A 25,264-nucleotide genomic window follows, 5' to 3' on the forward strand; every position below is an offset into this window, starting at 1 on the left:
TGAGCTTTTGTGACAGGATCTTCTGCGCCCAAAATGGGTCCACACCCATTCTGAGTGAACTTCTCTGCGATGTGATCTCATTTTCCTCTTAACTAATCATCTTCGTACTTTAATATTTGTTTTTTGCGGCACTATTTTTTGTTAATAGTTACTTTTGATTTGCCCCTTTTTTGCATTGTTTAATATTTTGTAACATTTATTTTTTACTAGATACATGGATTAATTCTAAAATTCGCGATTGAGACCTTGATAATTTAAGATTTGTGTCTATCCACTACATATATCTCGAAATTTAAACTCATGTGAAAAATAAAATGTGACCATTACTATCACTTGAAGGTGGTAAACAAAAATGCACCTTTACAAAATTTCAACTCGTAATGATTGTATTTGCACTAACCGTGATTTGAAAGATAAAAGATATTCGTTCCAATTGTATTTAAAATAAATAAATAAACAAAATGAAACACAAAATATTTATTTACTACAACAAAAACAAAGACAAAGAATACAGAGTGTTCACCAGTACATATAGGATTTTATGGAATACGAAAAGACATGGTGCTCTCAATTCCCTTATGCGATGAGATGATATATGGTAAGACATACTAATAGATGAGTTGTGCCTATGACCAACAACACAGACCTAACTTTAGAGACTTGATAGAGAAGGTGTTGGAGGACTTTTAGGTCAAGGTGGATTTGATCTTTGAAAACGTCTTCTAGTCTACTTTGGTTCAGTTTCGAACCAAGTTTTGGAATATCTCGAAAGAGTTGCCTCGTCTAAGGAAATATCTTGGTTAGATCAATAATTTAAAAATGACATGATTAAGTAAATAACAACTTGTTCAAGAGAAGTGTGGCGTGAATGCTAGAAGATTATTGGTTTAGCATGAGAGAGAGGGTTTGCGTGGTGTGATTTACACAAATGCATGCCTTAATTAACGTGGCATATCATGATTACAAACATAACTTCTTCTTGATTCCGTACTTTGGCATGTATTTTGAGCTTGTTTGAGGCTTGTATGACAATTGGACTTTTGAGGCTTTATTGAGCTTACATTTGATATTTTGGGCTTCAACAGAAGAAAACAACAATTAACACCAAATTATTCTTTAATACAATTTTTTTTATATATAAATAAGTGAGCTATAATAATTTAATGTCAAACTAACCATGCACCTAAAAAGTACGACTTACAAATACAAAAAAATCCTACTCGACCTAAAACTAATTGACACACTCACACTCAAATATTAGAAGAAAATATAAACTTGAAAAATTAAAAGGAAAACTAATGAAAATGGCTTAAAAAATTTGAGTTTTAATTAAAAGGACAAAAAGATGTTGTAAGGAATAGTACCAGAAGTGACTTTTTAGAGTAAAAATGTCATTTTCATTAAAAGTGAACAGTACCGAGAGTGTTTCGTTAAAATTCCCAAAATTAAAAGGTTAATTTTGAGGGGTATGGTTAGGTGGGGGCAGTAACAAGAAGTTTAACAATATATTTGAGTAGTGATTGAAGGGGTACCTAGGTTTAGGGGTGGTTCGGTATGGGATACCATACCGAAATTAGTATCTCGAATCTCAAACCCAAAATTTTCGGAACGGGAATTTGAAGACCAATCTCAAACCAAATTTTCGGGATTCCCGAAATATTTTTGGAATTTTGGGACAAATCGGGAATCCCAAATTGAAATATGAAATTATGAATTGTTCTTCAAATATATAATTCAAGAACACATTCATGAACTAGGAATGTCATTTCATTCACACTACCATTTAATCGAACACTGGCATGCTTGACTGTTTTTATTAGAGTCAAAATTCAAATTAATTAAACCTTTTTTTCAATCTGTTGAGAGACAAAATGATCAGGCCTTCTGAAATCATCAGCCATGACAGCAGCAATAATAAAATCCAAATGAATATCAAACAGAACATGAAAAATATGCAAGGTGCAGGGCATTCCGGGTTGCAGAGCATGAATTAGAAACTACTAGCATCAATTATAAAAGAATAATATATATGTGTATATATATATATAATAATTAATATTATATATTTTCGGTTCAGTATAGGATTCACAAAATATCGATAAGCCAATTCCGAGTCCCGTACCGAAATTTCGGTTTGGGAAATTTTTTATTTAGGATTGAGATTTTTTGCGGTTCGGTTCGGGATTTTTGGGAATTTTTTCCACCCCTACGGCTAGGTTGATCAACAAAACGAATAAGGATTCCTAATGCAGAACATGGACATCGATTGGGCTAAGATCAAATTGAAAACTCAAGGCCCAAAATAAACAAGCCCAATGTAATGTGAAGCCCATATAACATAGAAAGTCGTCCAAGCAAGCACGCCAGCTGAATGCATTCAAGTTCCAATCGATGCGTGTTTCAAATCGTTCGAATTCCGAAACTAAAAGCCTCACCAACCTCTGTACTTTTATGATTTATCCTCTCCCTCTCCCTCGTTCTTTTCTCTTCTTTTTCCTTTTCCTTCCATCCCCTTTTATTTTAACGGTTATGGTTAAGCCACGTCAATATCTTATATTAGTTTTTTTTTTTTTATAGAAAGAGAAAAATAAAATAGAGAATGTGAAAGGAGGGGATGGAAGGAGGAGGGAAGAGAATCCTAGTCCCTCTCCCTCTCCCATTATATATACAAACACACCATCTTCTTCTTCTATGTGAGCTTTGGAAAATCAAATAAAAAGGAAAAGGGGGAAGGAGAGGAGTGGCATGGAGTTATTGGTGTAAGTGGATCGGAAAGAAAGAAAAAAAAAACCCACAAATATTTAAAAAACAAATCAAAAAGTGAAGATTATTCTTTCGGAACCACTTACACCCATAATTCCATGCTTTTTTACTCTTTCCCTACCGTTTCCTGTTTAATTTGAGTCGCTAGGGAAATTAAACTCAAATTAAAATATAAAGGATAAAGGGAAAAAGAGAGGAGAGGCATGGAGTTAGTGGAATGAGCGGATTGGAAAGAAAGAAAAAAAATAATTCATATAAATTCATAAAGTGGTGTTTTTTTCTCTCCCCAAAGCCCCTCATTCCAATGATTTCATACCTTTTCGTCTCTTTTCCTAGCTTTTCCTACTTAAGTTGTTCCATCAGAGGAAGAGGTGCATTTCTAGTTGTGGGGTAGATAAAATGGTGATCAAAGGAGTAAAGGGGAAAGAGAGGAGTGGCAGGAAGTTGTCGAAATGAGCGGAGTGGAAAGAACACAATCTTTGAAAAAGAAAAAGAAAAGTTCTTTCCAATACCGCTCATTTCAACGATTTCCTACTGTTAATCTCTTTCCCTTTCTTTTCCTGCATTTTCTTCCATCGGCAGCTTCATCTAATTTTCTTCCTAATTAGGTAGTATTTGTTAAAGATGCATTATATTAATTAATCATACTATGCAGCTTCATCTAATTTTCACGAAGATGATCCTTGGTTTTTGGTAATTTGGAGTTGTCTTCTAACAGTGAGAAATTTGGAAATCTCTTTGCGACTTCTTAATCCACTTTTCCTTTGTGTAATTATTTTGGACCTTTGTTTTGTAACTTTTCTTGGTAATGAATTTTACCATTGTACAAAAAAAAATTAAAATTCATGCTGAAAAATTTGGAACCAAATCTTATTTCAATCATTTTGACGATATTATTGACCTGGTTAACCGATCTTATTGAACCAAATGTTACAACGTTGTATTTTTGTACCATGTATTCTGATCTCATTGGACCATGTATATAAGACCTTGATCAATCTGAGACCATGAATGAAGTTGGATTCAATTGGCAATATGAGGAATTGTATAGCTCCTTATAAACATATACAAATTCGCTACTTTCCCTTATTGTGGGATTCATAATCTCAATAGTTTTCAGTCAAAAACTCAAACTGTTGTGCAAATGTTTGTTAGTATTAATTAATCTAGTCTATATTTTGCATCGTTTAAAGCCTGAAAATTAATTTGTATCATAATATTTTAAGCCAAAATTAATGAGACTATAGACGAGCTTAACCTTGACACATATGGTGAGCTGGATGGGATTAGGCCTTTGAATATAATTGGATTGGCAGAGACATGTAAGACAGGACTTGCAATGTATGTATAAGAATATGCTGGATAGACTCCTCTATTGTGGATTCATAACCTATCATGCATGTCCATTTATATCCATATCATATTTTGCCACACATGAATAAGGACCGGAATCAAACTATTTTAATTTGTCACAAACCTATCCCAAACAGCCCACCAAAAAGACATTGAAAGATTACTCATAGCCACAAGAGCTTAATCCCAATTAGAGAGTAATTAATTATTAAAAGTTGTTGTTATTGTTATTCGACAGATCAATGCAAGAGAGACAAGGGGTGAGGTTGCATGGAATTATGGCCTTCTGTGGACATGGACCGGGGATAATAGTAACACAACGCTCAAATATTTCATATATCATTCTTTAATGTCTAACAACGCAACTCTTGTCAAATTCGGGCCGGGTGAGATTATGCTTAACTCAATCGAACATGTTAACTTATCGTGTATAATTATGAACTATTTATAAATTTTACAATACGTCATGTCGTACTGTGTTGTATTTCACCTGTTTACTTGTTTCTTTTCTTTCATTTTGTCAATCGAACAAAAAAACATAAAACATATTCGAATCGTATCAAATATAACATAGAGAAAGCACGCTATATATAAAGCCATGAAATCTTATGTCAAAAGCATTCTTATATAACAAATGTCCAAACCATTTGACCATGAAAATCATACTTGGAAAATAAGTTATAACGTATACTAAATGATTTTCTTTCCTACAAAAAAAGAGATAAAATCATATATGACAAAGATAACATCTCATTATCGTGTTTCGCGAGTAAGCGCTGATCCAACCCTAAAACCAACATATGAGCATTCGTTTTGTTATCCTTGAAACTGAAAGTCCGAGATGTCTTATATTAATTTTTTTATAAAAATAGAAAGATAAAATAAAGAATGTAAGAGGAGATAATGGAAGAAAATGGAAAGATAAAGGAAAAGAATTCTAGTCCATGATAAATTGGTAAGAGAAGCCCAACATGAAGCTCGTATAGGCTGTCGTTTAGTGCTCTGGAGAGAATCAATAAGTCAGACTGCACCGTATCTCCCATAATCTTCCCAGGCAGAGGAGCCAGCTGCATGCAGTCTGCATGCATTCAAATTCAATGCTTTTGAATTCAGGAACTAAAAGTCTCACCCACCCTTTGTACTTTGATCTCTCCCTCTTCCACTATACATACACCCCCATCTTCTTCTTTTGGAGAGAATAAAATAGAAAGGAGGAGGGGAAAGGGAGGAGAGACATGGAGTTATTGGTTTGAGTGGATTGGGAAGAAGAAAAATCCACAAATATGAAAATCAGAAAGTGGAGTTTTTTTCTCTTCTTAAAACCACTCAAGCCAACGATTCCATGTCTTTTCATCTCTTTCCCTAACTTTTCCTGCGTAGGAAAAAAAGGCTTGTTATAAAATAGAGAGAAAGCAGTAGGACTGTACGAGGGAACGAGAGAAATAACATGGAATTATTGGCTTTAGTGGGTTAGGAAGAAGAGAAAACCTTAAACTTCATAAATCTGATATGATGGGAGGTTTTTCTTCTCTCCCTAAAACCACCAAGGCCAACGATTCCATGTCTTTTGGTCTCTTTCCCTTCCTGCATACTTTGTTCCCTCGAAAAATTAGGTGTATAGTTGTGAGGGGAAATAAAATAGAGAAAAGAGTAGAATGGGAAGGGAGAAGTAGCAGGAAGTTGTGGAATGTGGAGATTGGGAAGAAGGCAACAAAAACGAACCAGAAAAGTTGTGTACTGAAATGCTATATGTGACTATGAGCTAGTTCTCTGATTTAAATGTTCCATATATCCTTCGTGGTTCATAACTTGTATCTTACCTTGTTTTTTTTTCCCTCTAATCTTATTATTTGTTGCTTTTTTTTCCCTCTAATCTTATTGTTTGTCGTTTTACATGAGGAGGCTGTGTAGTATCCAATCCGTTTAATTTCTGTTTGAAAGTTAAGGCCTGTTAATTATTAAGATTTATGACCAAGGGGAGGAGCCTGGTCATTGTCTCTTTCCATATTGATGGTGGAATTCCCAGGACCCAAATCTCACAGAGAGAGACCGGAATCCTCAAATCCTCGCCCCCAGAAGTAATATTAAATCACTACCTTATGCAAAGGGCATATCCCTGAAATGATACATCATATCAAAGATGACAAATCAGTCCAAGACAATATAAAAGAATAAAGAGAGGATCCCAAACAGAAAATGTTAGATTCTCGACAAAAACAAATTTGAATCATATTATTATATCTTGCTCGTTGTGAGGATTAACCATCCTCCCACCATTAATGTAGATAATATCGTTTGTTTAGAAGAAGAAGAAGAAGAAAAAAAAAAAAAAAAAAAAAAGAGGAACCCAAAACAGAAAAGGGAAGGCCAAGTAAACTAAATAGATTGTTTGAAAAACCCATCATCAACGGAAAAAAAGGAGACTATTAATACTGAACTTATGCGTTATAGTGTCTTTTAAAATTTTATTTTAGCCAAAATCTCTTCTTAACAACTAACGTTGTTAAAATTAACATTTGCAGAAGTAAAACTAAACGAAAATAACATAACGGTAGCGGTGAATTTAAATATTTATAATTGTTCAAGTAGAAATTGCCCAAAATAAAAGTTTCGAGTGCAAATCAACAATTAAGGTAAAATACATGAAATACCCTAATTTATTTCTCCGTTAAGTTTGTAATCAGTCATGTTACCTGGCCTCCATTAACCACAGTTAATAAAAGAAGAAGAAAAGTAACTCTTTTTCTTTCTTTATTTGGGCTTTTACAAGCCTACGAGGGATCCAATGCGGAAGCGTGCGTGCTGGCTCGGTTGGACGCTGCTTTCTGGTCCAATGGGGCGCCGTATTTGACCCGAAACGGCTAAAAAAGGATAGGGGGTTGGGAGGGGACCAACGCGGTGCTAGCTGAGATGGACTATCGAGGCCTCACGCGCCGCTTCCTGTCCACCAACCACTGGACACTCAAGGAACACATGGCGCTTTATTGGATTTTCCTCACGAGGACGACGACAGTTCGATATATATCGAGTATCCAATGATTGTAATTTCATTTTATTTTATCTTCACTACTTCTGGACGTTGCTTGCATTCTCTCCTTCTCCTTTTACTGGCCGGATATGATGAAATTACCAATCATGAACTTGGGTTGGGATTCGGGATGACTCGACTAGTTTCATGGATTATCACTCTCAAGCTTAAAAAATGCTTATGTATGCATGGATAATCTGAATTTGTTATCTAGTTCTTATACGTGGCACAAAGATTTACCGTAGCATTTTAGCATTTTTTTTATTATCATGTGTGATTTACATCGCGTTAAGAATCAAATTCAGAATGTGCCGTATAAAATGAAAACTTGAAATTCGTTCTCAACCACTATGCCACTTCATAGGAGTTCACTTCTCTAATACAATTAGGTTGTTTATATTAGGTACAAGACTCAAGTTATACTCTCAATAAATTGATAGAGGATGTGACTAATTTTGGGTGAGTAAATAGCACAATTACTTTCAAAATTATATAAAAAAAGGTTTAACCCTAAGGCCAACCACTAGATGAAGAAGATTATCAGCGTTCACTTGATGTAACAAATGACGTAATCAAGACGTAAAACTTGGCGTTGTTAATTAATAACGATGATATGATCAACTTTTAAATATATTTTGCGGGGGGAGGACTGTAGGAGGCCACTCAGTGAGGCTGAGCATGAAAAATGCTAGTCCTCAAATTCTACGATCAGGAGCTGGGGCCCTACCTCCAAATGCGTAATGGGTCCCATTTATTATTGCTCCATGATGTATCAGAATGTCAACTTTCACGACAACTACCACACATAATTGTTGTCAAAACACAAGTCGTTTGATCAGGATCAGACGGCTGTTCGAGGTAATGTTCTGAAAAAACACAGATGGAGACAGTCCAACAACTTCTTGTAGACTGGTTGGCACAGTATCATCCATTTGTTCATGACAATTCAAAACACCAGATATATTTTTTTAAATAATTAATAGAGAAAATAATGGGTAAAGTGAGAGAAAGAATCTGAGCGCTGACTTGTGCATCGTCTTTATAAACTTTTGCTTTATCATGTCATGGACGTATCCTTGGCAAAGTGATTTTGCTTCATTTTCTTTGTTTGTTTCTTGGTTTAAGGCAATCAAACCACCCGCACGATCTCCCTTTGACAAACTATCAATAATTTGAGAGATTTTTTTATGGAAATCTAGAGACTACAAGTTAATATGGTGTATAATGTTACGTGTTAAATTGAAAGTTGACGATTTGGCTGATATTTCTCATTTCTAAAGTATATTTTAAAAAGAATAGTGTTGTTCACATATCTATTTGTATTTCTGATTAATTTTGAACATTAATCTTTTTCAATTCATTTGATCCGATGATCGAAAATTGAGAACGGTGCGTTAGAAGTAAAAATGAGTTATGGATAGCTTTGATCAGTACAATTTAACCTAGTATTTATATATTTTGGAGACATGTAAACATGCCGTGATTCCTTGCCAATACATAGTGTGAAAAGAGGAAAATCTAAGACATTTGTGATTTGAAAAGGTAGAGATCATTGAACCCACTGAAAATATAATGATTTAGCTTTAAAGTTTGAAGCATCAAAACATGCATGGCCAAAAAGATATCATGTGATCCGGTTTGATCATGCGGGCATATAGAGGAATATGCATGCTCGCTAATCATAACTCTACAAAAAGGATCATCTTAACGTTGCCTAAACTTAATCTTTATATTCTTCATTAGCTTCATCATTATTATTATTAGTTCATCCTTCTGCATTGATTAACGACTAAACTGACGTATTAAAACGTTGAAACAAGAGAGTCTTATTGCTCAATCATCCAGCCTTTTCCTTCGTATTGCATAATTCGCATGGCACAGTTGAGACACAGTCAGATTTAGCTGAAATCCGGACCATTTGTCTGCTTCGAAATTCCATGCATGCACAGGGTTCTATGCAAATGACCCACCACGCATTCACCTCATCCACCCAAAAACCCTAACCCTAGCTACACAATTATATGGTAATGGAGGTGGATTGTATGTCCTCCAATTTTCATACGCTCTCCATATCCTTCTGTGATGTGTGATCACGGTTAAGCCACGTCAACATTTTATATTAATTTTTTATAAAAATAATAAAACAAAAAGTAATAGGAATATAAAATGTTGACGTGGTTTAACTGTGATTATACAAATAAGAGGGCATGAAGAGAGTATGGAAATGGGAGGGCAGACAATCCATCTCCATATGGTAATAACCCATAAAGTTGCCCATTAATTTTTTTTTTGAGAAGCGTGTAGGGACTTTCTATAAATTGGATTTCTCTATGAATTTACCTCATATTTTTTACATAATATTTTATAAAGTCGGCACGAGAATTAACTTTAAATTGTAAGATAATAGAGATTTAATGCACAATATTTTATAATTTTGGCATAAAAATTAAAGTTAAACTATGAAGTGATGGAGGAGTTTTTCAGTGTGACCAAAACATAGATAGTACATCACGTGTTTCTATATAAGTGGTGAAAATTTTTATTTTTTAAGTTATTAACTTTTTAATACACATATCTCACCATTTATCTACACGTGATGTACCATTCCGTGTAACGGTCATGTTAAAAAAATTTCTTGAGATGATGAATTCATGAAAAACTCATTTTTAAGAAATTCCCTTTAACATTTCTAAGATGTTTTTGTCTTGAGCTCAATGGGAAAATTTGCAACTTTGTATGCAGCAAACAAGTCACGTTCACGCACACAGACAAATCAACCCCATCCAGTTCCACTTTTCTTTTTTTGTTTTCTCCTTTTTTTTGCTCTTCTCCATGAGAGAATAATATGAAAAATCCAAGAGCTTTGGAAACCGAGTTAGTGGAGTTATTTGCATTCCCCACAAACATGCCCTTAACCAGCTTGGAGCAAGAATTTCGACCTCACTTTACGAAAATGAAATTTTATCAAATAAATAAATAAAAAGAAAAATGTGACGCTCATATTTCAACAAAAAGCTTACAATCTCGTCTTTATATACGGCCTATCATGTCCCCTCAGTTCTACACTCATCACTCTCTTTCTGGTCCTTTCTTGCTAGCCATAAAATTTTCATCTCATCAACTACATAGCTTTCTCATTGACAACTTACGAAGCAAAGTCGACCATGATAGCCAGCTGCCACCAGTGGGACTTCGTCTACTTGTGTGGAGGGCATGAAGGTGGCGGCGGTTGGCAGCGGCAGTACTGCGGCGGAGAAGGGTTGTGTTGTAAATATGGATGAAAAGTGACAGAAAAACAACATACAAAACAAGCTTTGCAATTGCGCTCTCCTGAATTTCTAGCCTGCTAGCACACAAGTGCCGGGCAGAATCGGGAGAGCGGCATTATTGCATTGCGGGGAATTGAGGGTAGCGGTCCGAATTTACCTTAACAACTTAGGTCTTTAATTTTCTTTTATCACTTACTTGACTTTGGCCTCTTTGTGCTTGAATATGTAAGTCTTTGCTCTTAATTAGTTCTCCTTTTTATTTTTATCTTTTTTTGCATGTTTAATGTTATAAAACATGGGATGTAAGAGATGCATACGAGGTAGCCAGTCTGTATTAATTAAGTGGTTTTTGTTTGTTTGTAATGCTGCTGGGCATGCATCGCTTACACCTATCATGTAATTTGCTTTGTTATCAAGAATTAATGGAATTGAGAACTTTAATTTTCTTCTCGATCTTTTGTCTCTCCCCATTAAACCTTCTTTTCCTTTTTGTTTTTGGTGTTATCTCTCTTGTTCTTGTTCTAGCTAGAAGCTGATTCAAAGTAGAATCTGATTTTTGTGAAAGCTTGGCAGCGTGAAATTCCATGCTTTCCTTTTCTTTTTTCTGCACTTTGATCCTTTGATAATTAATTAATCTTTAATAATTACATTAATTAAGTTCATATTTTAGCCAAAATTAAGTAGTAGAATTTCACTAAATATAATGATAATCCAGATCTAGGGTTAAAACTGCGAGCTAGCTAGATGCGAATTTTTGTCCATTCCATAAAAAGAAAAGAATCGGCCATTGTTCCCGACGTTCATAATTCATTTATTCATAGTTTATCATATATAATATAATAACAAACTCCAGTGACAAATCGTCATTATATATAATTGTATATAATTATTATATATTTACACTTTTTTTTTTTGTTTCCCTGTCTATAGTTGGGTTCGTTTGAAATTGCTTTTAAAATAGTTAAAAATTATTTTGTAAAAATGTTTTTGAAATCAAATTTTCAGTAAAAATACAAATAAATTCTGAAAATAGATTTATAATTGCTTTTGGAACCAAAAATATTTTTTCAAGAAGTTCTTACAATCATTTCAAAATCACTTTCAGACGAGTCCTTACAATCATTATTGTTTTTTTTTTTTTTGTCCAACATCCCATTATTGTTGGAAGGAGGAAGATGGTAAAAAGAATTTTCTTTGATAATAATTCATAATATATCATTGAAAGAATCAAAAAGCAAATGCAACATCTGTCTCTGTGCCTGAAGTCTGGACCACACCTTCCCCGGTTCGTATGGGGAATTATATAGACCCACTATTCTTTGGGCCAGAACGACTTCGTTTTTGGCAGTGAACGATTAAACGCTTTAGGCCCACTATTGTACTAATGGTCAACGAAAAATGATTTACATGCTACTATCCTACTAGCATGACAACAAAAACTCCTTCGATTAAGTATTTTTAGGACTTGGATTCTCTCCGGATTCATTCATTCGGATCTTTCGGATTCTTCAATTCTGAAACTGGAGAGAGACTGTGAGAAAGAGATGGAGAAGAGGAAAGAAGATGAACATGAGAAGTGAACATGGAAAAAGACGGAAGAAGATGAACAAGGAATTATTTCTTGACCGTTCGATTTTGGGTGAATGGATAGGAATAAAGATTCAGATGGAAGGGTTCCGAAAAGGATATCTTATTCTGTATTTCTGGCTCATATATAAAAGCATTTTCTAGAGAAGCGTCAGATACCATGCTTCTTAAAGAAGCACTTTCAATTACTTTTTCATAGAACACTTGGATTTTTTATAAAATTTCTACGAAATTTAGTAAAATCACTTCTAGCAAGCACGCTTCTAAACAAAGTACTTTCTACAGTGTTCCAAACAAGCCATCATCGTTAATCGTTACATTCCCCAAAAGCAAAACAGGAAAAGAAAAATATATAGTGGCTATTCACCATTGTAAATCTTATTTCCCCTTTTGGCTGAAGATCAAAGCAGAGCTTGCATTATTTGTAACCTAAAGCGCAATGTTAATAAATTGATCATCATGTGAGCGAGCGTAGCATTACTTGAACTCCATGTTGCGGCCGCACTGTAAGAAGCCGGTAGGGCGAGTGGATGTAGGCTGGGGAAAGTGTGAAAGAGAAGCGTTGTAGAATCATCGACAGAGCAATCTTTGTTTCCATGGTTGCAAAATTAGATCCCACACAACTTCGAGGTCCCAATCCCCATGGTAAGAATGCGGCTATGTTGTTCTTTGTAGCTTTAGCAACACCTTCCGAGAATCGCTCCGGTTTGAAAAGTAGCACATCTTTTCCCCAGATTTGAGGCTCGTGCTGAAGGGCTAAGCATGGAATGGTTATTTCAACATTAGCAGGAAGGACATGTTTTCCCAGCCTAACTTCCCTTCCAATTTTCCTCTCCATGGCAACTACCGGTGGATATAACCTTAGCGACTCGTTGAAGATCATATTCATCTGCTCGAAAAATGAATCATGAAAAAGAATCGAAAACAGAACCTCGAGCTGCAAGGTAACATATATGCCGCAACAAAGACAAGAAAATGAGTGAGTTGTTGACATTCTTACAATTTTTAGTTTGGCAATGCCATCGAGATTAGGGTTTTGTTTTCCAAATATTTGGATCACCTCCTTCCTTGCTTCCTCTTGCCAATCGGTATGGATTGCCAGAAGAAAGACAGTCCAAGCAAGTCCACTACTAGTGGTTTCTTGTCCACCAAGGTAAAATGTCTTGCACTCGTCAACTATCTCATCAATCGAAGTTCTCTGGTTCTCATCGGCGTCATGATGAGCTTTTATGAGTACTCCAAGAAAATCATCACCAAAGCTGCCTTCTTCTCCAACCATTGCCTTGTCTTCTCGTTTCCTGATCATCTCCATGATAGAGTCGCGGATACTTTTCTCAAGCTTTTCTGATTCTATCTCATCCTTGGATTTAATAAACCTACTGAAGTATTGATCAAGGGCAGATTAAACATCAGAACCTAAGTAGTGCAATGTTCCAATTCATGGTTATTTAGTTAAATGGAAGTAGTTACCTGATGCCGGGAAACCTGAGGTTGAACGCATTTTTGAATGATAAGTAGGCTAATTTCTCCAGGTTCTCGAAAATGTTCTTCCCTTCTAAGTAGCTGCTGCCAAAGGCCGTCCTGGAAATCACTTCTGAGGTGTACAACCTAAATTCTTTAAACACATCAATCTCTTTGCCGTCGTGTTCTTTCCAATTTTCCAGCATCGTCTCAGCACTAGCTATCATTGTTGGAGCCATACCCTAGCAAAAGCAATTAACATATTTGTTCCCTATTTGCTCTTAGCTTATTGTACGACGAGAATGATTCAAACTAGAGTGCAAGAGAACGGGCACATTACCTTGACGGACTAACTTAACCAACACACAAGTAATATTACCTTTAAGATCTCTCCGTGGAAGGCATAGTTGGCTAACTTTCTCATTTTAGCCCATTTTTCACCATCACTTACCACAAGTCCATCTCCTAATAGCCTTCTCGCATAGCCTTTCGTCTCGCTTTTCGGATAAGCTTTATCTTTGTTCGTAAGTATCTCTTTGCACAGTTCAGGCTCTGTGATGATCAATTGGGCTTGAGCACCATACCATTGAAGGAAATTTGCTCCTGTTGTCAAAGACGAAACAAATTTAGATTAGAACAATGATTTGAAAACTATCAACTGGTAAAAGGTTCTTCACCATATGTCTTTGTCCACAAGTGTATGTGAGGTTGAACTTGAGAAAATATGTCATGTGATAAACTTTTGGGCCTGCTCATGGCTTCTTCTTGCATGCTGGAGATCTCTTTGGTATTTCCATGGACGAATCGGTAAGAAGGGCCTTTGATTCCCTGCAGAGCCACCAGATTCTGTATTCGAATCGGAGTCCACCATAGTTTATGAAAGATCTTGATGAGAGCTAAGAGGAGGAGCAAACACAGCAAGCTTGAAAGAACGATCACCGTGCCTCCCACAGATTTCATTTTTTCGTTTTGTCTTCGTCTTTCTCTTTGGCTGAAACCTACTGAGTTTTTAACATTTCACAAATTAATTAATGAATTAATTAGATGACATAACCCATCACCAACTTTAATATTATGAAATATTCTAGGCCATCTTACTTTTAAAATATGCATATATCAGTACCATTTGCTGATAAAATATATAATCCCTTTGATTTTCTGTTTGCTTGTTTGGCAAGCAATCCTCTCACCTATATAGTTCTTTGGCTTGATTCGATCACTAATCAGTGTACTCGACCGGCCTAATTTGTTTATTAAGGTGCTTAATTAATGAATCGCATTTGTTATAGACATAGATTAAGGCGCTGCTCTTCTTGAAATACGTACATCTTTCGATCTAAGTAATGCTTCATACTTTCTAGTCCGAGTCACTTTAAGGGAGCTTTCGAAATAATCTTCAAGGTTACGGTCACACTCTTTTTCGACTTCATGGATTAGAACATTACGAAATAGTTTTGGATTCCACATACAAGTTGAATACAGAACATTACAATCTCCTTGTACACGAAAATAGAACGAAGAAAAAAATTGAATCAAACTTTTTAATCACACACATAAAGGGTGAATAGGGTAAGGGTTCGTGATGTGGTTCAAGACTGGCTGATTGTTGGCGTCAAGGATTAATACTTAATTCGGCAGACTCTTCGCGGTGTTATCAGCTGCATTTCGTCTTCTCTGACATCTTCGGATAACGAATACCAATATAGCAATGGCAACCCCCAGAGCAATTAGACCTGAAAATGCAGAAAAAATATTTCCATCAGTTGCAAATCCCCACGAAATCGAAACCGGCAAGAAAAAAAACTAACAAGATTTTCAATGTTTACAAATAAAATTGTAAAAAATGCCTCCCACAACGATTGCCGCAATTATTAATTTTCCTTCAGTACTTGTCAGCGGGGCGAAACATTTAAAAGAAAACGACTAATTAATCAAGTGACTGTAACTGATATGTGTAATTAAATTACTAATCCTAAAGTTAAGAACGAAAAACGTACCTCTTTCACACCTGTAGGTGATCGGGTTAACCCTCGAGGTTACTACGCAGGGTTTACCTTTCAGAGCGCAATCCCTGCACTGAAGCGACCATCCAACTTCAAAGCCAGCTTTCAATAGTTCCATGACGTCCTCATAAGAATTGAACTTCGTAACACCTTTACGAAGACCGACACCAACGAAATGACAGAGCATGACGGTTGAGGAGAATAATACGAGTATTCGCCATCATAAACAGTGTAGACATAAGTCCCGTTTCTTGTCAAGCAAGGAATTGCTGTGTGATTAGCAGCTTCCGGCACGCTGCTGATGTTTCTTGAGCAGTGTAGGAATCTGAAACGGCTATCAGGGTCTGAGACACGTCTAAATCGTATATCTTTGAGAAATCCATCCGTTGTTAATACAGAACCAGACGGAAGGCTGCAGCTGTCATTGGCATCGGCGAAGTTGGCATCAACCAGACGGAGTGTTTGATCGTCGTACGAAATGCTTGTCACATAGAATTTTCTGGAGAAATTTCCAAGATTGTTTTGTTGTTGACACAAGAGAGTTCGTAATCGTGGTCGCCGCAGCCTGACGGATCTTCCTTTAGGCGAAAAGGGTAGCTGATGTTTCGGATTTCCCCACAGGAAGGAGCAGAAGAACAGAATTCTTTGTCACTTCGAGCTTCGCCATTGATGAAAATAAGGAAAATCAGCACAGAAAAGAGAATAGTGGATGCAGTTTTCGATTCTAATCCTCTCATCATTGTATTATCTTTGAACTAATTTATAAATTAACAAGATATTAACTATAATCCAAAGTTGTAATCCTCTTATGTATGGAAGGAAGTGTTGGATCTGTATTTATACTTGATCCCCTGCAAGTTGATGGGTGGGATTCGGTCAGAGTTTTCTGCTAGCTCTGTATCGTTTCTTCTCAGGTTAGATAATTAGGGTATGAACTTTGAAGCCGTCTATAGACGTGAAGTGCCATAGTTTGGAGGGAGGAGGGCTACGCGTTTTGTTAAAATAATGGATTTAAGACAATTCTCCCTCGTTATTCTTTTCGATCAATCAGCAAAGACGCAATTTGTGTTTGAAAAATCAAACGGTCAAGAGTCATTAGGTCAGGGTCAGCCAATCCATGACATATTATTTATTTTTCTATTTTTAAATAAATAAATGAGTGAGAATGGGTCATATTTTTTTTTTCCCCCGAAAAGAATGGTGTTATGTTAGGTAAATAATAGATGAACGTCTTGGTTATCGAATATGTTGTTTACGTGGTACATATGTAAATGGGTATGTAAGATATTTTATGTTATATAACAAGGTTAAGGCGCTAGGTACTACTAAGACAGCGGTTAGAGGCTTAGTGCCTAGACGTATAAACGGGTATAGGCATTTTATTTTTAGTTTTAAATTTATTATATAATATATAAATAAATATCCACTTATACTAAGAGAAATACATAATTATATTGAAATACATAAATTGAAAACTACAAGAAAAAATTCTTAGAAGCCGTTCTAGTCCATTTTCTCTCTTGCACGAAACAACCCCCCTCCCCCCTTCCCACCAAAAGTCCCCAGGCTTTACCACCGACCCCAACCAACCCCCTTGCTACTCCTTTTCTTTCTTCTCTCTAGCCCGCTACCCCTCCCTCAAACCCTCCTCCTTCCCTCCCATCTTCTCTCCCCTACCTCCCCATTCCTTCCAATAGTTTATGGTCCCCTCTTCTCAATTTTCCTGTTTTCTTTCTCTTCCTTGTTTCCAGTAACCTTCTTAATTTCTAGTTTCCTTGAAATTGTCTCAACCTCTCTGAGCTTGTCTCAAATCTGGATTTTATGCCTCTTTCTTCCCCTGTTGCTTTTACCCATCGTCAGTCCTCAACAGCTGACCTTTGATATTCAGCCCATCGTGCATCCTTTCTCGATGGCGCACTTTGGTGTTAGGTGGTTATTAAAGTGCTTTTAGCACTATTTGTAGGATTAGTGGAGTGCTTTTTATGCAGGTGGCTTGCTCGCCCTCATTTTCCCTTCATCCAGCTTGTTCGTGGGTTCTTTCTCTTGATGGTGCTGGCTAATCAACAATGGCTAGGGGTGGGCACGGTGCGGTTCGGTGCGGTTCCACCCCTAAATTGGAACCGAAACCGAAATATATTAACGGTTCGATTCGGTGCGGTTCCACTTAAATTTATTACTAGAACATTACGGTTTGGTCTACACCGGTTCCGATTCGGTTCTTGCCGGTTTACGGTTCCTAATAATAAATTATTTGAACACCAAATCATTATGCATTCAAATACATCTTCTAAAACTGATTACATAAAGTTGCATACAACACATCTTTTTTAATGCAAATGTCTTTGTTAGTGGCACCAAGTCAACAAAAAGAGACAACTAAAATACATATGCACTGGTCAATCAGTCAACAAACAAAAAAATGATGAAACAAATTGCAGGTTTTCAGACTTCAGAGAGCAAGCGAGAAGCAGCAGCTCCTGTACACAATTTTTCAACCTATTTTTCAACCTATTATACCATGACATGTGTGTGTGTGTATATAATTTATTTATTTATTATTAATAAAACGGTTCGGTTCCGTCGGTTCTTGGTTATTCGAAACCGGAACCGGAACCGGTTTGAACGGTTCGGTTCAGTTTTTCACTCAAAGTTGACTTTTCCGATCAACACGATTTTTTTCGGTTTTTTTTCTTACGGTTCGATGCGGTTTTGCGGTTTGGCGGTTTTTATACCCACCCCTAACAATGGCGGGAGCAGCTGCTATGGTGGAGGCAGTAGTCTTCCAAATCTAGGGTTTTTGTTGTTGTGGGCTTGTTTTTTTGGGCATTTCTATTGTAATTTCTTATGGGTTATTCTTTTATTTGGACTGCCTTTGGGCTTGTTATTTCATGCAATAGTTTTTGTAATTAATGAAAGTTTCTAGTTTGACCAAAAAATAAATTAACATATAAATTAAAAAATATGAGAACATATTGAAAACATGGGAACAACCATATAATGAACGTTTATTCAAGTATTTAATAAGTCTCTCACAATTTATTGAAAAAATAAAATGCAAAATGAAAGTTATCTGTTTTCTGCCTAGGTGAGAGTCACAACCTAGGCAGGCTAGACAGGCACCTAAGCATGTCTATGCGCTATTTCTTAATTTTCAAACACCTAAAAAGTAATCGGGACGGTGGTCAGTAGCCTAATACTGAGATTTTTACAGCAGTGGGTGTGTATATGTATATATATATATATATATATATATAAGGAAATTTAAGATATTTCACGTGTATGTTTTTTTTTTTTTTTTTTGAACCAACAATACTATCTACACTAAAGGAGTGTGGGAGAGGGTTATGTGCCATAATGACTAGCAATAATGTAGTTCAAATTTGGCTTTGGCGAAAATCGAATATGATACCTCTTACTTACAAGTGAAGAAGAATATCATTAAATCGTAGTACTAAGTGTCCATGTGTAATCTTTATATCAAACATAACAAATGATGGAATTCACGTATCCGATTACAGGCCAAAATTCACATTTGATTTATTTATCCTGGTAATTTACGAAATAATTTGGAATTACACTTAGTAATTTACTGAATTATACATCCAAAAAAAAAGGGAAAAATCGAGCTACATTCTTTAAAATGCATTACAAAAAAAAAAAAAAGGAAATAATTTTTTAAGGAATTCACGCATCCAAGAATTTCTGATTGTTGGCTCAGGCATCAATCCGATTCTGCAGATTCTTGTTCGTGTTATCTCCTGCATTTCGTCTTCTCTGACATCTTCGGATGACAACTACAATTATACCAATGATAACTCCCAGAGCAATCAGACCTGAAAATGCAGAAACAAGATTTTTATCAGTTGCAAATCGGAACGGAATAAAAAATGGGAAAAAAATAACAACTTTGTCAATGTATGTATGTATGTCCAAATACGATAGTAATACTACCTCCCACAACGATTGCAGCAATTATCCAGTTTCCTTCAGCTCTTGTCAGTTCTTTGTATTCTGCATTAAAAAAAAAGTGCAACGTTAGGGAAAAGAAAACATAATCAAGAGACATAAAGTGCAATTGATCAAATGTTACGAATTCGAACTGTGAAAATAAATTGCGTAATTAACGGTTAGACATGCGTTGAAGAATTTTAGGAAATTTAACAGACGAATTTAAACCACTTAAAGGGTAATGTAGGAACCGACCTTTTGCACAGATATAGATGAGTGGCTTATCCATTGATTTTACTACGCATTGTTTACCAGCCAAAGAGCAATCTCTGCACTGAACTGACCATCCAACTTCAAAGCCAGCTTTCAATAGTTCCATGACGGCCACATAAGAATTGAACTTCGCAACATCTTTACGAAGATCAACAGGAGCCAACGAAATGACAGAGCATGACTTTTGAGGTTCATAATACGAGTAATCGCCATCATAAACGGCGTAGACGTAAGTCCCGTTTCTTGTCATGCAAGGAACCGTTGTGTGATTAGCAGCTTCCGGCACGCTGCTGATGTTTGTTGAGCACTTGACGAACCGGAAACGACTTCCTGGGTTCAACCCGTATCCCCTGAATCGAACATCCCGGATGTAGCCGTCCGTTGTTTCGACAGGACCAGACGGAAGGCCGCAGCTTCCGTTTGCAAAGTTGACGTCGACCAACCGGATTGTTTGATCATAGTAGGAAATATTGTGCACGTAGTATTTCCCGGGGAATATCTCTAGGATGGCTTTGTTGTCGACACAAGAGAGCTCGTAATCGGAGTCACCACAGCCGGATGGATCGCCCTTTAGGCGAAAAGGGTAGCTGATGTTTTTTATTTCTCCGCACGAAGACGAACAGTTGGGTTGTGCTTGAATTTGAACGAAAAATAACATAATCAGCAGAGAATAGAGAAGAGAAGATGTATATTGGACCGTCCTCATGATAAATATTATATGCTTTTGCAGAATAATGATGCAATTCAGAACTTTGGGTGAATAATTTGGGATGAAGCTCTACGTATATATAGTCTCGTGGAATTTCAAAAAAATGTTTAGGCGTGTTGATTTTTATCCAAAGTTTGGAACGCCATGGCCCTATCTTCTTCTTCTTGAAGGAAATCTCCATTGATGTTCCTTTGTTAGTCAACGAAGGGGAGTGGGTCAAAACTTTCCAGCCACATGCTGTGGATCGCCCTTTAGGCGAAAAGGGTAGCTGATTCTTTTTATTTCTCCGCACAAAGACGTCCAGTTGGGTTGTCTTTTTCTAAAGATAGTAATGACTCTGTCAAGTTGCCTGCTATAACAGTTGGAATCATTGAAGGGCATTTTGTAAAGCCCACACCCACACTGTATCTTAAGATGTTAATCGTTTATCTGTTAGCAACATATGCAATAAGATGAGAGAAAATCAGTTAAGATAGTTTGGACAAGTGAATCGGAGACTTACAATTGCTTTAATCAGAGTTGCGATTATGAAATGTAACCTCAAGAAAAAAAGAGTAGAGGAAGATCTAGGAAGACTCTGAAAAAGACTATAAAAAAATATGAAGTACTTGGAGTTAACGGAATACTTGACACAAAGCTGAGTCCAACGCATTTTATGATTCATAAAATCGACTTCACTTAATAGGATAAAACTTGATAGTTGTTATTGTAAACGTCTATTTTATAGGGTCTTTTTTCAAAAATTATGTAGGACGTCTTTCAAATAAAATTTTATTTGCGAGACCCCTCACTAAATGAGTAAATTTGAACCTAGTGCAACTCACTAATATTCATATGACATAAACGCGTTATCTGAAATTCTGAATTTTGAAGACCGAAGATGTCTAGTGTCTTGGATTGGATAAGCTCATGGGCAAGCTGACTGTTTGTCATTGGAGCCATTTAATTGTTGGGACCATGGTGTGCCCAGTTTTTTAATTTATTAGCTGGTTATTTTTATAGGGAAGTGTTATTGGTACTCCAAAAATCTCATTCTACACTCCTTACAAGTGTATTTTTCTTTTCAAATATAGAAAGTTTAGAATGTAGAATGAGATTTTTGGAGTGACAATAACAATTCTCATTTTTATAATATGCAATTTCATGTTGGAAGGAGATTATAGTCTTTTGAGAAACAATTTATAACAAGTGGCCCAATGAAATGAGGCCTATTTGGAAAATGTACAAGGCTCAATGGCCCATAACCAAAGAACTAGACCAAACTGCCAATAGGCCCAAATTGACCCAATATCTGAATTATTTGCATGAGCACCCCAGGAGCTTTTGAACTAGACCAAACTGCTAATTACACAATAGTTTCATGACGGCTTCGTACGAAGTGAACTTCATGTCCGGATGATAATCTACAAGAGCCATTGCAACAAGCGAGCACGACGGTTGAGGACGATAATAATACTCAGGGACATAAACCGCATAGAAGTAGCTCTCATTTGAAGCAGCCAAACATGGAACTCTTGTGTAATTAGCAGCTGTTGGCAGGCCGCTGATGTTTTTGAAGCACTTGACGAATCGAAAACGACTAGTATGGTAGATCACAGCTCCTTGGAACTGAAAATCCTTGACATTCCCGTCGCCTGTTTCGACAGTTCCAGACGGAAGGCTGCAGGATCCGTAGGCAAAGTTGACGTCGGCCAAACGGAGGACTTAATCATCATATGAGATGTTGTGCACGTAGTATTTTCCCCGGAAAATTTCTAAGATGGTTTGTCCGTTCACGTTCGCAAGAAAACTAGTCGTCAGGATCTTCGCAGCCAGATGGATGTCCCTTTAGACGAAAAGGGTACTTGATGTTTTAGATTTCTTCGCAGGAAGTAGAACAATTATATGTTTGGGCTTTGCAATTATTTAACGGCCCAATCCTTTTCTTTTCTTTTTTTTCTTTTTTTTTTTTGTTTTATGTCACTTAGCATATATAATTAAAAATAAATAAAAATAATACAAATGATAGTACAAGTATATCATTACTCTAAAAAGAAAACATAACCCACATTTTCTCTCCCTCTTCTTTTTTTCACATTTCTCTTCAACTTCTCTATTTTTCATATATTTTTCTTTTTCTTAATTTTTATATTTACACACACTATGACTTCTCTCTTTTCTATATATTTTTCTTTTCTTTTCTTTTAATTTTTATATTTACACGAACATAGAACTAGTAAAACCCAAATTAGCATATAATTCCCACTTTTATTTACCATTTAGTAACCTTTTTAAATTTCTAATCTTAACATTCATCATAGAATATATTAAAAATGGCGGTAAATACAAAAACATCCCTCTTCCTTATTTAATTAGCACACCAAAAATTTATATTCTAGAAAAAAAAAAGCCAGAGAGTTTTTTTTCAAAAAAAAAAAGAAGTTAGAAGGACCAAAGAATCCATGGCCAACAACTCTCTAAAATATCAAAAATAAATAAATAAATAAAGGAAAAAGCAGAGAAGGAAAAAAGGAAGAAACCGCCGGCGGATGGGCGGATATAAGTGGACACCATGTGATCATATATTTATGATGTTATCTCCATTGATTCTCAGCGGATGGAAAGCCAGTGGCGGAGGTCGCGGGAGAGTCGGGAGCTCGAGAGCGCGCCGCCGTCGCGGTGTACGACGGGAGAGCGGCAGAGAGGGCAATTGAAGTTGAGGTGGTTGAGGCAGGAGTCGAAGCATTGCTTGTGGAACACGTGGCGGCACTGGAGCATGCGGACCTGCTCCCCATCCCTTAAGGTGCACAAGCACACCACGCAATCGCAATCCCGTGCGGTGGCCAACGGCGTCGTCACGGTCGTATGGATAGGATAACTGGCGGTTGATGGCGAGCTGGTCGGACAGGTTAACGGGACCCGCGAGTCCCGAGCCCACGGTCGGGCCCGCAATATCGCCTTCGTCGTAGTCTGTGCCTGGACCGGGATGGGGGCTGAGGCCCAGAAAATGAAGGAGGGTGAGGAGGGAGGAGCGGAGGTGGTTGATGGAACTGGCGATGAGTGCGATGAGTAGGAGTGGGATGGAGTCGGATGAGACGTCGTTCAGCTGGCTTTGTAACCCCATACTAAATTAATGGATTATGATCTCTCTCTCTCTGTATATATATAGCAACAATATAGTCTATAGATACATATATGTTATATATATGATATTAGCTTAGTTCTCAAGGGTCTTTCAATGGTGGATGTATATATATGAAGTGAGAGGAAAAGTGGTTGTGAATGTTGTGAAGGTGAGATATAATATACAGCTATGTATATATATATATATATATAGAGAGAGAGAGAGAGAGAGAGAGAGAGATTGGGCAGTGGGCATGGCAATTTGGTAAATACATAGGGTTAAAAAGGTAAGGAAATCAAAAGGGCAAAAGGCAATAGGTGGGGGGAAAAGTAAAAATTAGGGGAAAAGGAGGGTATACAGTGAATGTACTGGGTAGTATGTGTGGGGAAGAGAGGGAGGACAGCAGGCAGCAGGGAGGGAGGGGTGGGTGTCTGTGAAGGGGCGACTTTACGATTGCAAGTTGCAACCTTCAGGCCTCTCACTTCTTTTCTTCGCTTTCTTTTGTTTTGTTTCAGTTTTGTGATTGGATGAGGAAGGAAGCAGGCCAACTGTGAAATAGGATAAGACTGATTGACTGGAGGACACGGTTGTAGATAAAATTTTGGAAACTAAAATATACGAAAATTGATCATTGATTTATTATTTAAACGTTGATAAACGTGCTTATTTTTATTGATAACATATAATTTAATTTCTAAATTTTGTCTCCAAATGTTATCTCTCTAACATTACCCGGAGGAGGCAAGGAGCCAAGCGCTCCACACTTGAATTCGAACCTCTCTTTTATGCAACGGAAACTTGCATAAAACAAGAACATTAAAATACTGGCATCTTAAATAAACTATACTTAATTTAAGTTTTTAACACAGTTTACATTGTATGATTGATTAGAAGTACTTCCCCCACCATCACAATGAGCCCTCATTTAATTTTACACATTAAATGAATCTGATACACCTATACGTCAAAACAACCACACGAAACCCTGATTAGATTGATGTAAATTACATCTCCCACTCCACGTGAAAAATAAGGGGAAAGTGCAGGTGTGCATGCCAAATTGCCAACTGCAAAGCCTAATCATGCATGTTCATCCATGTGGTTTCTCATCATATATACTTTGGATCTTCTTGCATGAGATCTTGACAATACGAGGAGAACGACTTTTGTGATATATGTACGACTTTTGTGATATGAGCACACATTCATTCTTATTCCGTGTTAATAATATAACTCTATGTCGAGAAAATTTATACAAAATATTGTAGATATTAAAATAAAATGTCACATTGCTAGTATATCTGTAACATATAAGTTGCTTTTCAATACGGAAGAAATCATTAACCAATAAATATAGTTTGCGTACGAAATTACGAGTTGCCGTCCATCCAATATACTTTATATAAAATCCAAATCAACCCCGATCCTAGTCCTAATGAATATGAAAGTTTCTTTGACCTTTTCGAATTTTCGATGCATGCATTACAGTACATAACCAGTAGAGCTGTAGCTCAGCCTGTCTTAGTCTGAATATATGTGGCCACGCATGGCCCGTCGCCACTAGCTAGTTTCGAGCGTATGGTCATCATTTTACTCTTTCGAGTTAAGAAACCTATTTTCCTAACATTAATGTGCGATTGATACATTTGATTATTTATAAGATAATTATTGAATTAATATATAATTAGGTCCTCTCGAGCTAAAGACTATAAGCCACATTTAGCCATAAAAAATTGTAAGCATCAGTATCCAACCACAGGGCTAAAG

General features: G+C 36.6%; 3 protein-coding genes and 1 long non-coding RNA gene across 4 annotated transcripts; all 4 read right to left on the bottom strand.

Annotated features, from left to right (window-relative positions):
* Nucleotides 1-10,663: 10,663 nt before the first annotated feature.
* Nucleotides 10,664-14,433, bottom strand: LOC103948102 (cytochrome P450 CYP749A22-like). The gene is made up of 5 exons (XM_048584796.1): nucleotides 14,139-14,433; nucleotides 13,841-14,064; nucleotides 13,471-13,703; nucleotides 13,001-13,379; nucleotides 10,664-12,889 (listed from the first exon to the last, which is right to left on the bottom strand). Exons 1-5 carry the CDS (start codon nucleotides 14,419-14,421, stop codon nucleotides 12,458-12,460), a joined length of 1,551 nt encoding a protein of 516 aa, XP_048440753.1. The 5' UTR covers nucleotides 14,422-14,433; the 3' UTR covers nucleotides 10,664-12,457.
* Nucleotides 14,434-14,851: 418 nt separating this feature from the next.
* Nucleotides 14,852-16,307, bottom strand: LOC125477874. The gene is made up of 2 exons (XR_007258744.1): nucleotides 15,459-16,307; nucleotides 14,852-15,194 (listed from the first exon to the last, which is right to left on the bottom strand). It is a non-coding gene; the product is annotated as an uncharacterized LOC125477874 (long non-coding RNA).
* Nucleotides 16,308-18,899: 2,592 nt separating this feature from the next.
* On the bottom strand, nucleotides 18,900-20,485 carry LOC103948111. The gene is made up of 3 exons (XM_009359107.3): nucleotides 19,668-20,485; nucleotides 19,416-19,475; nucleotides 18,900-19,297 (listed from the first exon to the last, which is right to left on the bottom strand). The coding sequence occupies exons 1-3, from the start codon at nucleotides 20,389-20,391 to the stop codon at nucleotides 19,179-19,181; spliced, it is 903 nt and encodes a 300-aa protein (XP_009357382.2). The 5' UTR covers nucleotides 20,392-20,485; the 3' UTR covers nucleotides 18,900-19,178.
* Nucleotides 20,486-22,713: 2,228 nt separating this feature from the next.
* Nucleotides 22,714-23,546, bottom strand: LOC103948122 (E3 ubiquitin-protein ligase RHA2A). The gene is given in 2 exon segments (XM_009359115.3): nucleotides 22,714-23,217; nucleotides 23,219-23,546. Coding segments are annotated over 2 exon segments (513 nt in total). The 5' UTR covers nucleotides 23,498-23,546; the 3' UTR covers nucleotides 22,714-22,983.
* Nucleotides 23,547-25,264: the final 1,718 nt, after the last annotated feature.

The sequence above is a fragment of a genome, unplaced genomic scaffold (assembly GCF_019419815.1).
Source record: "Pyrus x bretschneideri cultivar Hongxiangsu unplaced genomic scaffold, Pyrus_bretschneideri_v1 Contig22, whole genome shotgun sequence".
In the NCBI taxonomy this organism is placed as follows: domain Eukaryota; kingdom Viridiplantae; phylum Streptophyta; class Magnoliopsida; order Rosales; family Rosaceae; genus Pyrus; species Pyrus x bretschneideri.

Excerpts from the sequence above, each read along its gene's own strand:
- LOC103948102 (XM_048584796.1), bottom strand. The coding sequence starts at position 14,421 with ATGAAATCTGTGGGAGGCACGGTGATCGTTCTTTCAAGCTTGCTGTGT. Across the intron at positions 14,065-14,138 it reads CTTGTGGACAAAGACATATG|GAGCAAATTTCCTTCAATGG; the intron begins GTGAAGAACCTT and ends CTTTGACAACAG. Across the intron at positions 13,704-13,840 it reads TCCACGGAGAGATCTTAAAG|GGTATGGCTCCAACAATGAT; the intron begins GTAATATTACTT and ends TGCTTTTGCTAG.
- LOC103948111 (XM_009359107.3), bottom strand. The coding sequence starts at position 20,391 with ATGAGGACGGTCCAATATACATCTTCTCTTCTCTATTCTCTGCTGATT. Across the intron at positions 19,476-19,667 it reads CATCTATATCTGTGCAAAAG|AATACAAAGAACTGACAAGA; the intron begins GTCGGTTCCTAC and ends TTTTTAATGCAG. Across the intron at positions 19,298-19,415 it reads TGCTGCAATCGTTGTGGGAG|GTCTGATTGCTCTGGGAGTT; the intron begins GTAGTATTACTA and ends CTGCATTTTCAG.